Source organism: Pangasianodon hypophthalmus, chromosome 30 (assembly GCF_027358585.1).
Source record: "Pangasianodon hypophthalmus isolate fPanHyp1 chromosome 30, fPanHyp1.pri, whole genome shotgun sequence".
In the NCBI taxonomy this organism is placed as follows: domain Eukaryota; kingdom Metazoa; phylum Chordata; class Actinopteri; order Siluriformes; family Pangasiidae; genus Pangasianodon; species Pangasianodon hypophthalmus.
The window spans coordinates 5959565-5976915 of NC_069739.1; the positions used below are offsets into that span (position 1 = coordinate 5959565).

General features: G+C 40.2%; 1 protein-coding gene and 1 long non-coding RNA gene across 2 annotated transcripts; one reads left to right on the forward strand and one right to left on the reverse strand.

Moving 5' to 3' along the window:
- The first annotated feature begins 4399 nt into the window (after positions 1 to 4399).
- Positions 4400 to 14966, forward strand: lrp11 (low density lipoprotein receptor-related protein 11). The gene is made up of 9 exons (XM_026917736.3): positions 4400 to 5117; positions 8316 to 8473; positions 10009 to 10150; positions 10278 to 10403; positions 10787 to 10945; positions 11420 to 11590; positions 11825 to 11881; positions 12748 to 12864; positions 13497 to 14966. Exons 1-9 carry the CDS (start codon positions 4556 to 4558, stop codon positions 13649 to 13651), a joined length of 1647 nt encoding a protein of 548 aa, XP_026773537.2. The 5' UTR covers positions 4400 to 4555; the 3' UTR covers positions 13652 to 14966.
- Positions 13523 to 17346, reverse strand: LOC128317821 (uncharacterized). Its single transcript, XR_008301290.1, has 3 exons — positions 16772 to 17346; positions 13842 to 13886; positions 13523 to 13645 (listed from the first exon to the last, which is right to left on the reverse strand). It is a non-coding gene; the product is annotated as an uncharacterized LOC128317821 (long non-coding RNA).
- Positions 17347 to 17351: the final 5 nt, after the last annotated feature.

Consider the following 17351-nt stretch of genomic DNA (forward strand, 5'->3'; position numbering starts at 1 on the left):
TAAGCACAGCACACATATTTCAGTATAACCATAGTTCATGTTCTTCAAGGTGGACTATCTGGGGCAAGTTTCAAATTAACTTGTGAGGATTTTAAGCACCCAGTGGAATGGAGCAGTCAACCAACCTCTGGGTTTCTGATTCAATCCTGAGCTTGGGTTACTGTTCTCCTTGGGGTCCATGGTTGAGTCCAGAGCTTGGGTTACTGTTCTCCTTGGGGTCCATGGATGAGTCCAGAGCTTGGGTTACTGTTCTCCTTGGGGTCCATGGGGTTTCTTCAGGGTTCTCCTTGTGTCCATGTGGGTTTCTGCAGGGTTCTCCAGTGTCCTCCCAGCTTCCAAAAACACACTGGTAGGCAGATTGACTACTCTAAATTGCCCCTTGGTGTGAAATGAGTGTATGCCCAATGGACTGGTGTCCTATTCAGGGTGTGTCCCTTCCTCAGACCTAGTGTTTCAGTATAGGTTCTGAATCGACTGCGACCCTGACCAGGATAAAGTGGTCTACTGAATGCATGAACTGTGAACTGACTGAAAAAGGCACTATGAGATTTTTTTAATGATCATTTCAGTCACTCTGATGACCTCAAGTGGTGGACGCTGGCTAATGCGTGAATGAAGAAACGACTTGGAGGGCTAGACATCCCACTCAGTAGCATATATAGTAAAACATAGACTAATTAGTGCAGATGTTATTATTTCATGCACTTAAATATGCAGTTCTGAGCCATTTGGGATTCAGCCAGACTTCAGGAGGGAAGGGAAGAGGAGGAATAATTAATCATAAACAAATGTAATGAAATTTGAAATATTGTTCATTTTGGTTTGGTACCGAAACCCAGATTTGGGTTATACTGCAATGTCAGTAGTCCTGAGCTTTATTCTGAGTTGAACTGAAAAGAACAACATGTGACGTCACATACATCCAGCTGCTTTTCTTGCCCGGGTTGCCAGATTGGACTGGTGGATGCATGTTTCACTGCTTTTGTTTGAAAGTTTGGCAACTACACATCGAATTTCAACACAATTGCATGTATTTTGTTTTATGTAGGTGCATTTCAATATTTTAACCAGTAATAATTCTAACCAATGTGAATTTCATTAAACCACAGCTTTGTCAAGTGATGTTTCATTAACATTTCCTAATTATTCCCTCATGATCCACTCATCCCATATATATCCAAAAGGAAAAAAAACAGAATATTTTCACAGGTGTACATTAAATCAAAATTCAATTAGCCTAACTTAAATGAAACTCATGTTGAGATTATAAGTAGTGTCTATTGTTTAGTAATTGTTTAATTTTTTGTTAGTTATATTCTGAACATTGGTAGTTCAGTGTATATTTCACAAAAAAACAGTTTAGTTTGTTTTGTAGTGCTTTGTTGTTGGTTACACATTAACTACAGGTTCCCAACCGTGGTCCTGGAATACCCCCTGTCCTGCATATTTCAGTGTTTTCCCTGCACCCAACATACTTGATTCAACTAATCAATTAATTAACAGTCCAACTAACAGTCCTTCCTGAGTTGAAGTATGTGTGTTAGTTAATCTCTCCCTCTCTCTCCCTCTCTCTCTCTCTCCCTCTCTTGAGCTACACATGCTACTCCTGAGATACCAGTGATCCTGACCCCTTCTGCTCTCCAGACCTTCCTGATCCATCCTGATGCCCTACTTCTGGTTGGAGTTCTCATCGGTTGGAGATCGCTCACTGCTGCTGGGGTTGGCCCCACATGGACGGCATGAACATCATTGGGATTACTGGGGATGGTGCTGCTTGGGGAAAGTGAAGATGGCTTTGGACTGCGGTTCATATGGGCAGTTGTACTGTGATGGCTTGGGACTGCGATTGCTGGGGTGGCTTTGGGGCTGCACTCAGGTCTAAATCAGTGGACCGTGGATAGGTTCAACTGCAAGACAGACTTCATGTAAAAACTGTAATGAATTTCCTGGTTACACAATTGCACTAGTTGTCCATGTAGTACACAGTTATAAATGGGATTTACTTATAATTGCACTTTCCGGTGTCACCCAATTGATGATGGGTTCCCTTTTGAGTCTGGTTCCTCTCAAGGTTTCTTCCTCATATCATCTCAGAGAGCTTTTCCTTGCCACCGTTACCTCTGGCTTGCTCATTAGGTATAAATTCATACATTTACAATTTATATCCTGAATGTATTTATTTCTGTAAAGCTGCTTTGTGACAATGTTCATTGTTAAAAGCACTATAGAAATAAAATTGAATTGAATTGGGAAAACACTAAAATGTGTAGGACAGGAGGTTCTCCAGGAACAGGGTTGGGAACCCGTGCGTTAAACAATAGCCTAAACAATACCATTGATATTATCTGGCAACCACTGTTTTCTGTTGCAGTAGTGCCCTGTTGGTGTCACATGCACTCGTCTCCTGGTGATGGGAATCACTTTGCTGATTCAATTCGTTCAAACAAATCCTTTAACCATGTGAGATCCCAACCATTTAGGACCCAATGTGTTTATCCAATGATATTTGTGTTTAGGCTTGGTGCACTCGATGAAATTATTCAAATTCTCCAGGGATCTTGCAGAATTTCACAAAAATAAGCACAACTTTAGACCAAAGCAAACATGGTGGTCCATTTCCACTGCAGTTTCTGTCTGAAGTTTCTGTCCAGTGTCTTGTTTTTGTCCCTCTGTTGTAGTAGGAGTTACAACATAATATATGAATGTTTATAGACAGTCCCTTTGATTGTATAACAGAACCAGCTTGTCCTCCAAATGTTTGGTCTGTCTTGTTTGCAAGTAAGTCTCCATTCATTCTGCTGCTTGGCTTCAGGTTTAATCTCTAGCAAACATATCACCAGATAATGTGAAAAGTCTAATAATTTAAACCCAAAATAGGTCCATATTGTGCTTCCTCACTGGGATTGGGATACAACCTACTTATTAACATTATTTAAGCAGCAGTCTTGGTTTTGTTTTCATATTGTGTTATGGGTAAAGTTGGAAAAATACTGAGAAATTACACTTAAGTAAAACTTTAGATAATGTGTTGAAATCTTGCTCAATTAAAAGTCAAAATATCCAGCCAAAATGTATTGAAGTGAAGGTTAAAAAAAAAAAAAAAAGTTACTATGTACTGTGTATCACAGGGTCATGGGGGACCCTGTTGCCTATCCCAGGGGACTCGGGGCACAAGGAGGGGTACACCCTGGACAGGGTGCCAACCCATCACAGGGCACAATCACACACACATTCCCACACTACAGACAATTTGGAAATGCCAATCAGCCTACAATGCATGTCTTTGGACTGGGGGAGGAAACCAGAGTACCCAGAGGAAAGCCCCGAAGCACGGGGAGAACATACAAACTCCACACACACAGGGCGGAGACAGGAATCGAACCCCAAACCTGGAGGTGCGAGGCAAGCGTTTTATGACTGATCTAAAACCGTTAGAACATTATTTTCATTTTAAAGCAAGTATGTTGTTTTGCCTGAAAACATCATACAGTCTGTGTAAATTTGCTGTTAATAGAATCGAGAGATTTGTAACAAGAACTTGTAAAAATGTAAGGAGAGAAAAGGCTTTCTTATCTGGAAAGTGTGACTAAGTAAGAGTACAAGTATTCAATTTTAGTAATACTCACATATAAATATGGCAAAATATATACTTTAGTAATAAAATACAGTACTGTGCAAAAGTCTTAGGCACCCTATTTTTAGTACAAACTTTGTTATAGATTTTTATTTTATGATTTCTACATTATTGAGTCAGTACAAAAACATTAGTTTTCCAGCACAAAATTAAATGTTACAGAAAAATGTTTGTAAAGAAGGCAGCAGATGACATAAGAGACACTTTTCAGACAAAAAAAACATAATGAAGGCTGCTGGGTTTCGCTGCAAAAATAAGAAGCGAGTCGACAGTCAAAGTCTCCAGAAGAGCTGTGGCTGCTTCTGCAAGATGCTCAGTAACACTTACACTCATTTCCTTATAAAACTGCACACACTGCACCTGAGACTACTATTTTTATTTTTATTTTTTTTAAAAAAGCAAATGATCGTCACACCAGATATTGACTTTGTTTCATTTATTACTGTTTACTGCTCTTTATAGTATTTTTTAAAAATGTAGAAATATTTATTTCATTATTTTCAAAGGCATCTTTGCTCTACAGCATTTCTTTGCATGTGCCTAAGACTTTTGCACAGTACTGTATATTTTTCAAGTATTACTATATAATAAAATAACATTATTATATAATATTCAGGTATTGTGGGCATAACTGCGTTGTACAACAGCTTGATCAATGAAAGCCAATGTTCTATAATGTTATAGACTACACGGGAAAAGGCATGTTCGATTCATTCTGGTCAGAATCGACTCGCGTAAAGGATTCAGAAAGAACCGATTCGTGAATCTCTCATCACCAGCATCTCTGTCGAGGACAAAAGCGGCACCTGCGCGCTGGATGGAGACGGAAATGCAGCTTTGTTTCTGCTGAGATCTGTGACTTGATCAGGAACACAACAGTGGTTATCTTCTCGAAAGTAAACACAAAGGATTAGAGGGAATATGTTGTTGTTATCAGCGCTCTTCCATCACCAGCTGGGCTTTGTGCTTTTCTGCTTCGCCAGTGCAGGCGTCTCTGGCGCCTCTCAGATTTCCGATCTGAAGTCCAAGCTGTCCGGTGTGGAGGAGCTGCTGGAGGAGTTCCGCAAGCAGCTGCAGCAGGACGACTCGTATCAGAGCGCGGAGGACGCCAGCGACGCGTGTCTGAGCGACTTCGACGCGGCGGAGGAGCGCATCATCCGCGCCATGGCCTCCATCGAGCGCGGCGCCACCTTCCTGTCGGCCCCGGGCCGCGTGTACAGCCGGCGGGACTGCGTGCGCGCGTGCTGCGCCGAGCCGCGCTGCACCACGGCCATCGTTCAGGAGCAGCCGCAGCAGCCGGACAGCGGCGGTGGTCTGCGCTGCTACCTGTTCAACTGCACGTACGGCGGCGCGAGCGTCTGCGCCTTTTCGTTTCAGCGGGGCTTCAGCACCTTCAGCCGGGTCGCGCGCAACGTCAGCGCGTCGCGAGAGCGTCACCGCAGGCCTCCAGAGGAGGATGAAGATGGAGACTCGGCGATGCGAGGTACAAGGATTTTATGGAGATGCACCAGGCTGGATGGCTGCTGAGCTGAGATCAAATGCCACCCTAATATTCAGATGCTCCTGAAGGTCATGGTAGATTAGCACTGTAGTCTTGGAGTAAATACACACACACACACACACACTCTGGCCTGCTTGTTTTTTTTCCTGGCTCTAAGCTAATTGATAGGCCCTTCTAGTTGTATTATATCAGGAAAACCACTGAAACATGCCAGCTGAATTTGCAGACTGTTACAGATACAAGGTTGAGCATTCGTGCCATTGACCAGATAGCACATCACCAAATGTTTGATGCTTGCACTGTATCTGAATTTTGGACCAGAAGATCTGGTCCATAACATACACCGATCAGCCATAACATTAAAACCACCTGTGTAATATTGTGTAGTTCCATCCTTGTGCCACCAAAACAGCTCTGACCCGTCAAGGCATGGACTCCACAAGACCTCTGAAGGTGTGCTGTGGTATCTGGCACCAAGATGTTAGCGGCAGATCTTTCAAGTCGTGACTAAGTTGTGAGGTGGGGCCTCCATGGATCGGACTTGTTTGTCCAGCACATCCCACAGATGCTCGATTGGATTGTGATCTGACTGGTCACTTGCTGCCTAATATATCCCCCTCCTTGACAGGTGCTGGGTAACAAGATAGTCAATGTTATTTATGTCACCTGTCAGTGGTTTTCATGTTATGGCTGATTGGTGTACCTGAGATACATTCTTATCAAGGTGGAATCGTGGCTGTTTTTTTTTTTTTTTTGGAAGCCAGATTTGGATGGTCTAGCATTCTTTAGAGTTGAGTTGAGTTATAACCCACATCTTAGGTGGATCTGCAGGATTGGGGGAACAGTATCCTATGCCAGTGGTCACCAGCCAATGTCTGATCTCTACCGTGGGAAGAACAGGGAGTGGAGAATTCCTTTGGTTATGGACTACTTCTATGAGCTGATTAGATTTCTCCAGAAGGAAAGTTGGTGAACACAGATATGCACTATATGGCCAAAAGTTTGGACACCTGATCATCACACCCATATGTTGAACATCTCATTCCAGATTTAGTCCCCTCTTTGTCGCTATAACAGCCTCTACTCTTCTGGGAAGTCTTTCCACTAGATTTTGGAGCATGGCTGTGGGGATTTGTGTTCATTCAGCCACAAGAGCATTACTGAGGTCAGGCTCTGATGTCAGGTAAGGAGGTCTGGGGTGCAGTCGGCGTTTCCAGTTCATCCCAGAGGTGTTCAGTAGGGTTAAGGTCAGGGCTCTGTGAAGGACACTGAAGTTCCTCTGCGTCAAATTCATCAAACCGTGTCTTTATGGAGCTTGATTTGTGCACAGGGGCATTGTCATGCTGGAACAGGTTTGGGCTTGACCCCTTAGGTCCCTAGTATTATTAATGCACTGATGTGAACATTTCAGTCTGATCAGTACCAATACTGACATTGTGGGGGTTTGGCTTTCACAGTTTTTGTCAGCAAATGTTTTTTTGTTTTCTCATATTTCAAGTACAAGTATGTTTCTAAAATATATAGATAAATGTAATTCCTGATTTATGCACATTTATGCACTGGCATTTAACAGGTGGATTACAAGTATCAGGAAACTATCAGGTATCATTCTTTATTTTTTCAGTTTCTAATGAAGCCAAAAGAGAAAGCATGCTTTTTTTTTTTTAATGGATTTCTCTTCAGCTTATTTCACCTTCACCCTCTGACAGCTGATTACAGGTAAAGGCTAAAAGAGAAAACATGAACACAATAGGCCCAGAGCAGATGTTTTCCGTATCTAAAGCATCACCTGCGGCATCTTTTCCCCCGCTTATGACTCACATGAAACAATCAGCACTGACTGTTGGCTGTTTCGAAACAGCTTCTGTTGGCTATTATGTCTGTGCATTTTTGTTTTAATGATTGGTACCATTTATTGGCCAATACATTGGGGAACCCCTCCAAGTCAGAAAAAAAGGAAAAGCATTATGATTTACACAGACGTGTTTCCCCAGGTACATAACAGGCGTTCATTTTCACTTCAGCACAAAGCAGGTCTAGATTGCGTTCCACACTTCTGGAGCAGATTGTTTGGTCAGGAAACCTAGTTAATCATTTACACCTTTGAGCCTTGATTCTGTCCTGTAGCACTAATCTAAAATAACGAGGAGAGTAAAGTGATTTTATTAGATCTGCTGTTGAATTACCTTGTTTTTATGTCTTTGTTTGAATTTCCATTACATATCAACTTGCCAGATTATTAGTTAGTAGACTATATATGTATATATATATAGTGTTTATTATCATATATAAATATATATATAGTAATAAACATTTCACTCAGTGCATATAGGCTATTCAGTCACATTTTATAAATTCATAATTCTGCTAATTTCTGTGAATTTTTTACGTTAGTATTTAGCAGAAGACAGTATGAATTTGCTGATGGTTCTTTACAGATATGTTGCCATATAACTAGGTAGCAGTAATATTAGGTATTTGTTCCTAGATTTAAACTTACAGATGTCTCAGAAACCAGTGCTGGGATAAAAACACACAATTTTTGGTACATTAAAATCTGCTTAATAACGTCACACTTGCAGCTGGAACTGTTGAAAAATTAATCAACACCTTCTGACCAAACAGATTTGAGAATTCAACAGCACTGTGGTATAATAAACCACTAATCTCAAAGTAACAAAATAAGTTAATATGTATTACTTGATGCTAAACTAAATACTGTATTAACAGATGTTTATTTCAGCCATAATTAAAAAAAACCCCACATATTACAGAAAAAAATAATTCACTGAGCTTAATATTGGCAGCCACCATTTGATCTCACTTTTTGCCAAATTTACCAAATAACCACCACAAACATATTAATTATGGCATTAGCTGATAGACTTATTTTCGCTCATGGAAGGAATTAATACAGGGATTTTATACGTGGCTTATTTGGTTTGTTATTTAAAGTTATACAAGCATTAAATACTATCATGATTTGCTGGTTCATTCACGAAGACTAATGCTGTAAATAATGTCAGGAAAAGTGTTAACTTGAAACTTTTCTTTTGGTGAAGGTCACAATATGCCATCGGATTTGTACGTACTGGGTTGCCAGTTTATTTAGCTATACTGGTGTAGAAAATAATGAACTGATGTGTACTCTGTGATCTTTGTTTTGTTTTTTTTTTTCAGAGCTAGACGAACCCCCACGCAGCGACGCTGGAATGGACGTGGTGATCCAGCTGCCTACGGACTGGGCCATACTGGATGGCAGGGACAGCATGGATGACCACGGTGTCGTACGTTACGAATGGGCTCTCGTTAAAGGAGATCCGTCAATCAGCATGAAGGTATAGACACTCAGCACTGTACAAACGGGATTACTTGGATTGTAGGAAACATTTGCTTAAGCCTTGCAGTCATGCTTTTTTTGCTCTCCTACTTAACACACAACAGCACTATAATGTGGCAGCAGCACAATGCATAAAATCATGCAGATACAAGTCAAGAGTTCCAGTTAACGTCAATGTCAAACGTTACAACGGGGAAGAATGTGATCATAGTGACTGTAACAGTGGTATGGTTGTTGGTGAAAAACAAAAACATCTATTCTTGTTGAATGAGAGAGGTCAGAGGAGAATGGCCAGACTGGGATGACCTGACAGGAAGGATACAGTAACTCAAATAACCACTCTTTACAAACATGGTGAGAAAAGCATCTCAGAAAGCACAACACATCAAACCTTGAGGGCCACAACAACAGAAGACCACATTGGGTTCCGCTCCTGTCAGTCAAGAACAGGAATCTGAGGCTACATTGGGCACAAACTCTTTGACAGTTCGCATGGTGTCCACTTATATATAACAGTCATTGGTGTCTACCTGCAGAACTGAAAGTTTCAGTTCACTGGAGTTTTTTTTTTTTTTCCCCCGCACCATTCTGTGTAGACTGTAGAATCCCAGGAGATCAGCAGTTTCAGATCAGGCACCAACAACCATGTCACTGAGAAAGTCAGCGTCACTGAGATGAATGCCGTGAGCTAGAGACCTGCAGTCCAGAGGCGCTATACAAACGAATGGGTTGATAAAGCTGCAGTACAGCCTGTTAACCAAACCAGGATAAGAATAATGCTGACAAGTGAAATGGTAGAATCACAGTGGAAAAGAAATCCAGCTGATTTAATGTTTGTTAGAATGTAGATATTAACAGGCGCTAAATTAAGGCACACACAGTGAGTCAGCAGCGACATCGCCTCCTTGACTACTCACCCACACAAAAATGGTTAGACGGGCTGACGTGTGTGTGTGTGTGTGAGAGAGAGAGAGAGAGAGAGAGAGAGAGCTCCTTTCCTGTCCACTTGTTCAGAAGGACAATAAAAGCCTTGTTAAAGCTTGGTGTGGTCTTGGCCTCAACTTGTTTTTTTATAATGAATGTGCTTTGCACCTCTGATGTAATTCCTCTTGACTAATTACATGTTTTTATGATGGCTTCTTCTATATCAGTGAATGGATTAAAAGTTTTAGATAATGTCCTGTCAGTTTTAAATAATGTATGTCCAGCGATGAATGTTCTGTCATGTCTGGTTAATGGTGGGCCATTTTTAAACATTCCCAATGCAATAATATGTAAGAAATAAAACACCATGGAGAGTGCTCTTATAGGAAATTAATCAGTGATGGTGTGGTGTGGTGTGGTGTGAGGCCGTTTTCACCCCGGAGTTGATTATTTTCCAATAGCAGCATGTCCTGATGTGATCACATCATACCTCTTATTTATACCATAGCAATTTGTCCAAGGTTACAGTTTTTAATAGATTAATGAATGTTGTTGGACTTTAGAGATTTAGAGTTAGGACGTTCTAAAGCTTCTTTGGTGTTTACACAGGTTACCCACCCGGGTCTCCTGAAGCTGAGCGGGCTCAGAGAGGGCGTCTATACTTTCCAGATGACTGTTACTGATACCATAGGACAGAGGAGTTCTGATAACGTCTCCGTCACTGTGCTGGCACCTGAACACCACGCAGAAGGTTAAAACCCCCAAACTACTTTGCGTTCTGTATCTTTCTCTCCATCTCCATCTCTGTGTATCACTATGCTTTTGTGTGTATGATCATATCATAACCCCTGTGATCCAATCTGTTGTTTTTCTTGCAGTATGTACTCATCATTGCTCGCCGTACCAGTTCATGTGTGACGACGGCTGCTGTATCGACATTAGCTATGCCTGTGATGGCAAACAGCACTGTCCTGATCGCTCAGATGAAGACTTCTGCCGCAACTGTGAGTTTATCTCCTTATTATTTATTTATTATTTAATTATTTTTCTTAAAGCATATTCAGTAGCTCATATGAATTATTTGGTAACTTTATGTAAGGAGTCTCCAGTGTTCAGACACAGGAAAGTCTTCAGGACGAAGGGCTTTGCGCTTTCACAATAACATGACAAGCTGTATTTTTGTCTTCTTATTATTTTTATATAACAGGAACTTGTCATTGATTGTTTTTTTTCTGTACCATATTATCATCTCACTAGGTATTTAAAAATATCACAGCAGGCAGTCTTAAATCTAAGAAACATTTCCGAAATTAACAGGGCTTATACTGTGACTAAAGGCAGGGGAGCTGAATGGCCTGTTGTGCTGTGTGTATTTCTTCATGTTTAGTCGACGGAGGCCGCAAGACGGTGACTCACACAGCCAGCGCTCCGTCTCAGAGCGGAGGAGCCAGAGAAGCAGAGGGCCGAGCCATGATCCCTTCAGGACCACGTAATACTGAAACCCCTGTAGAACCCAAACAACAAAAACAGCCTACAGTTGACCAAGGTAACGACGCTGACCTCATAGCAGACCTACAGCTAGTAAAGATAATGATACTAAACCTTATAACTAGTCAAGGTAAGGTTTTAAGTCTCACACACACACATTCTGTGGAGCAGCTTTAATCAAATCGGGGTTTCAGGGAAGAATTCCCATCTTTTTTCTATCGTTCTCTTGCTTTCTGGAAACAATGCTCCTCTGTGTCTTGTTACCTGATCCTCTGCGAATCTCAGGGCTGCTACTCGTAGCAAAGGCCAACTACAGGCTTGTTACTAATGTCCCTCTCTCTCCCTCTCTCTCTCTAACCTACAAACACACACACACACACACTCTATATATACTGTATATAACCTACAAAATGCAACATTTTGAGAATTCTGTGGCGGTACTGAAAGCTGATTAGATGGGGGTTTACCTCAGATGTTATTTCATCTCCTCTTCTCTCTCTCTCTCTCTCTCTCTTTCTCTCTTTCTCTCTAGATCCCTGCACGATGCCCCCTGTGGTCGGTCCATGTAAAGGCGTTTTCCCACGCTGGTACTACGACCCCACAGCCGGAGAGTGTAAACACTTCCTGTACAGCGGCTGCAAAGGGAACCACAACAACTTCCTGCAGCAGGCTGACTGTGCAAACGAGTGTATCCAGAAACCTGGTGAGCAAATACCCTAATTTGGTGACCCTAATTACTCTTGTCGCCTCAGGGAGTTTTTCCTTGCCACTTTCTCGTTAGGGATAAATTTACATTGAAATTTTATATCCGGATTTCTGTAAATGTCAATAATGTCCATTGTTAAAATGGCTATACAAATAAAACTGAGTTGAACTGAATCCCAAATATGAGAAATATGAGAAAGATGTGAGTGATGAACATGGCAATGTGTTTCAGCTCCAGGTGATCGACAGGCCACTGCAGCGCCTCCTCCCACCACACACACAAACACAGGTACTGCACTTCTGCACTCATATTTCATCCTTTCTATGTATTTTATTGTTCTTTTACTACTCTCTTAGAACAACTGGCTCTTGGACAGTTAAATGTTTTAGCTTCCTAAAAGGGTTTTGGTTCTGGAGCCCTGACTGGTAGTTATGATGCAGTAGATGTGATGAGATTCATTGGAAATGAACTTTAACTTTTAAACCCTGTGATATTCTAAAATACATTAGGACACTGTTTAATGTTTGTTACTTGACTTAAGTTAGTTTATCCAGCTTATATTACGGAGAAACCGCAAAGCCGTTCACCCCATACCATGACAGACAAATCAAAGTTACCGTTTTATCTCTTACAAAGTACATTTACGTTTACATTTACGTTTATATTTATGGCATTTGGCAGACGCTCTGGATAAGGATAGGATAAGGATAAGGGCGTATGCCAAATGCCGTAAATCCATCAGTCTAAAGACTCTGTCCGGGAGGAAATACAGTAAGAAAAGCACACAGACAACACTTTTTTAATTAAAGTGCTAATTTAAGTACTTCAGGAAGAGGAAGGTCTTTAGACGTCGTTTGAAGACTACAAGTGACTCAGCTGTTCGGACATCTAGGGGAAGTTCATTCCACTGCTTAGGTGCCAGAACAGAGAAGAGTCTCGATGCCTCTTACATGCCTCTAACACTAGAGACTCCTTCCATAAATGTTAATTAAATGTAGCCTTAAAGAAATAATCACCTTATCAAAAGTTCATGTATCATCAGAACTGCTGTTATAGAAAATCAATTAAAGCCTTCTGACCAATCAGAATTGAGAATTCAGCAGGGCTGTGGTATAAATGTTCTTAAATGTGTGTGTTTGTGTGTGTGTGTGTAGCTGCCAGGTCACCCAGTGCTGAAGTCAAATCCAGGAATTCTGCATCATTATCCCAGAATGTTCAGCCAGTAACCAAAGCTCATACAGAATTGAGTGGACACTCGCCACCAGAGTCAGGTTTGTGTGTGTGTGTGTGTGTGTGTGTGTCATGATAATAACGCTTAATTTTTTCCTATAAACAAATCCAGCTTGGCACCAGCCTTCACACTGAGTCTAAAGTTAGCTAGTTACAGTGCCTTGCAAAAGTATCCCCCCCCCCCCCCCCCCCCCCCCCCCCCTTGGTGTTTGTCCTGTTTTGTTGCATTACAACCTGGAATTAAAATGGATTTTTTGGGGGGGTTTGTACCATTTGATTTACACAACATGCCTACCACTTTGAAGGTGCAAAAATATATTTTATTGCAACCCAAACAATAATTAAGACAAAAAAACAGAAATCTTAGTATGCATAAGTATTCAAAATGTAATGAAAAAAAAAAAAAGGACAAACACCAATGGGGGTGAATATTTTCGCAAGGCACTTGGAAGCGACCAGGCGTATGAGTTTAGTTCTCCATGTTGTCTTTTAGTTAATTAGCTAAAGTTAGATTGCATTATGAATAAGAGAGGATCCTGAAATCACATTTTTACACCAGTAATAGTACGAGTGTAACACACACGATGTCATAGTACAGACACTGTTATGCAATTATCTTATTAATAGTATTGATAATTAAATATTAATGACGTGTGTGTGTGTGTGTGTGTAGGTGCAATCCTGGCCCTGGTTCTCGGGGTGATTATTAGCGCTGTGCTCTTGCTGATGGTGGGCTGCAGGCTGCGGGTTCGACGTCACAGGAGGAAGAAAGCTCTGCCGCTCACCACCGAGGAATCTGATTACCTCATCAATGGCATGTACCTGTAGTGCAACATGCACATATGTATATCACACACACACACACACACACACACACAGTGTGCGCTTATGTGCATATTTGGAGGGGAGAACCATGGAAATAATTAAAAATATAATGTAGAATATCAGCTGCTACACTGCGTCTGAATACATGTCTGATATGAAGCAGTTCAACTTGTTTTGATATTCGATGTCTTACCTTCACTTGATGAGATGTGTGTCAAAAGATTCATAGCAGGAATGTCTTAAAAAGAAAAAAATTCACAAGGATATCATTTAATTCAATAAAAAAAAATACTAGAGACACCTGCACCGGTCAGGAACAGGAGTCTGAACCTGGACAGCTGAAGACCAGGTGATGTTTTATCTAGTTTCAGTGATCCTGTGCTCACTGTAGCCTCAGCTTCCTGTTCTTGGCTGACAGGAACAGAACCTGACGTGGTTTTTCTGCTGTTGTAAGCCATCTGCCTCAACGTTTGTGCATTCTGCGATGCTTTTCTGCTCACCACGGTTGTAAAGAGTGGTTATTTGAGTTACCGTAGCCTTCGTGTCAGCTTGAACCAATCTGGCCAGTCTCGTCTGACCTCTCTCATCAACAAGGTGTTTCCACCAGCAGAACTGCTGCTCGCTGGATGTTTTTTTGTTTTTCGCGCCATTCTGTGTAAACTCTAGAAACTGTCGTGTGTGAAAATCAGCATGAGGTCAGCGGATTCTATTAAACTGGCCGATATTCTATTAGTGGCCTACTATATTTTGAAGAAATGAAAAAAGATGATGAAATAGAGGTTTGTTTTTCCAAATTTAAGTAATGATCTTCATTTTAATTAGTTTGCATCGAAATGAAAATTCTTGACCGAATGGAAATTCAGGATACACTGGACCAAAAACTATAACCAAAACCCTGAAACAAGTCCTGTATTATTATTATTATTATTATTATTATTAAGTGCTGTTACATCCTTGTTAAATAAATAAAGGGTAAATAAACAACACTATATTACTGTAAAGTTATTCCTTTTAATAAGACGCCACAAAACTTAGAAATAAAATCATATAAAATCTAAAATGTTTTACAGAATGTTAATTTACCTGTGAAACTTACAGTAACACCTAGTCCTTTTTTTTTTTTTTCTTTTTTTTTTTTTAAAGCCTGGACTTTTTTTTTGTTTTTGTTTTTTTTGGTCAAATTTGTCTTTCCAAAAATACTGAAAGCATCCATTTTTGCCATTTTTTGCCTGAAATGATTTCAGTCCATCCTTAAAAATAAAGGTTTTTCATTACATTTGAATAAAGTAATTCTTTCCACACTGAGTACTTACCAGCACGAGATTGTATTTCGAAGCTATTTATTGATAACTTTTCATCATTATTTGTCTTACGACCTAAAGGTTTTACTCGTGTATTTTGGGTTTTATAATTATTATTTTATAATCTTGTCTTCTCTTATTTTGACATGCTATTTTAGCCTATATTTATGGATCTACAGTGAGGGGTAAATGGATATTCAGACACTTTTTATTATTTAGTATACGTCTAGTGCATACATACACATGATTAATTATTGCTATGGTTCTGTAGCTTTTTCCATTCGAGTCTTCTTTAATAATGATGTCCCCTGAGAACTTTCGCAAGCTCCTCTATCTATTTAATTTTTTTTAAACATATCTTTGTTTATGCTTACGAATACATCCTCTTTTGTTCATATTTATAAGTACAAAGTCAAAAGACATCATGCATGTAAAGTTGAAGTGAATATACTGTATGCACTGGAAGTATATTAAATAATAAAAAATTAAGCTTCAGTGTAAATATAATTTGTTGGTGGGGGAAAATTCTGCAGAAGGAGAGTAGAGAGAATCATGCAGACTCCAGAAGCTCAATAAAAAAAAAAAAAAAAAGAAGGTGTTTATGATGTCTATAAAAGAGTAATTCAAGTAGCAGGCTGAATCAAAATTCGTATACGTCATAATCTGACAAAGGGGTTGTAAAGACAGGGATACGTGAGGCTACTGGAGTGCAGATGCACTCTGAAACTGGCTCAGACTGGTTTCTTGTACAACGCTGAGAAATCAGAACCTAAAACCTTGAAGATCTGATAAAGGAGGATGTTGCAAGCTCAGAAACATGATGGAAAAATAACATCACCACACCATTTGTGTACATCTGATCGCAGCTGAATTGTACTGATTGCTGTTATGACATATTGTGGCTTGACATGATCCTTTCTGCCAACTAGGATGAGTGTGTGTGTGTGTGTGATTTTGACTCCTGAGCTTGTAACACACATCAGAGCAGGAAAGGATGATGATTTAAATACTAGCTCTCCTCCGAACAGACTTCAGTTCTGCTGATTTATGATTTATTTAAGTCGCTATCAGATCTAAACTGAGCACGAGCAGCATTCTGTCTACTGTTGTCATCCAAACATTTAACATGATTCATTGTGTATTGTGAGAAAGAGGAGCAACGAGATGATTACATCCGGTTGTTGCTTGTCTTCACAATCGTCCCAAGTTAATAACAAGGAAACAGAATTTTACTACAGAAACCCTAGGTCCAAAAATTCCTCTTGAACCACTTGAGGCATGTTTATGACTTTAACCTTCAGGGCTTCCAGCGCATTCTTAGGTGCAAACATACAACCTGCATAAGAACAGCTAAAAGGAAACCTGACTTGTCATCTGATTTGAACCAATGAGTCTGAAAAAACTGAGAAAACTAGCTGAAGTGTTTGTTTTTTTTTCTGCTTATTCGCCAAGTGTCATGAAGCGAATGAAATGTGCGAGTGGGTAACACAGGAAGTTGGTCTCTGGAATGAAAATCATAATCCTTTGATCAAATCAGTAAATGCAGTATGAAGTCTGATGGTATTTTGTGAAATTTAAAGCCCCTGTGTTTTTCTCTGGCCTGCTACCGAGTCATCGCTAGCTGCTCTGTACTGTAAATGTGCTGCTATACTTTCAATACACCATGTACGTCTATGTATGGAAATTTATGATTATATCTGAAAAAAATATATATGATTTTGTTAAAGCTCCAATGACATTTCCTGAGATCTGTTTTTTTTTTTTCTCATGAGCAGATTCAATTTTATTACAGGCAGTGAAAGGAAAGAATATGTGCACACACCTTTAGGTTTTTGGATAGTTTTGCACGGCTTCTCCGTATGATGACTGGAAGATCTCTCTCAGAGGGGCTTCCTGCCTGCCAAGTGCCAATCACTGAAACGGTAATGAACATGACTGACATCTCAAACTTACAAAGTAAGCGATAAACAGGTACTTCATGGTTTCATGGATGTTCCACAACATCAAACGTAACTATAAATGGATAAAAAGTACGTTGTGTCTTTCTTTAAATAAAAAAGAATGTTAGAGTTGGCAAACTGCTGTGGTACAAGATAAATAAAACACTTTGGGATGTGCTGTTATTGGAAAATAATCAGCTTCGTGGTGGTAAGAGTTGCATTAGTTTGGGTCAGGCTGTATCACACCACCCCACTGTTGATTATTTTCCTAGAACAGCACAGTTCCATGTGTGCTGGGAGGAAGAAGGTTGTATTTAGCACGATGATGCATTTTTCAGTTTTTGTAGCCTTAAAGGTTAACAAGGATTCCCTTCCAGGAATGGTTCCAGGTATAATCCTTAAACATCCAAAAAAGCCTTTTTTTTCCCCAAGAGTCTGACACTAATATATATATATATATAT

Bases quoted from the DNA above. Each gene is read 5' to 3' on its own strand.
- lrp11 (XM_026917736.3), top strand. From the start codon at position 4,556: ATGTTGTTGTTATCAGCGCTCTTCCATCACCAGCTGGGCTTTGTGCTT. The intron at 5,118-8,315 runs GTACAAGGATTT...TTTTTTTTTCAG, and splicing joins TGGAGACTCGGCGATGCGAG to AGCTAGACGAACCCCCACGC. The intron at 10,151-10,277 runs GTTAAAACCCCC...TTTTTCTTGCAG, and splicing joins ACCTGAACACCACGCAGAAG to TATGTACTCATCATTGCTCG.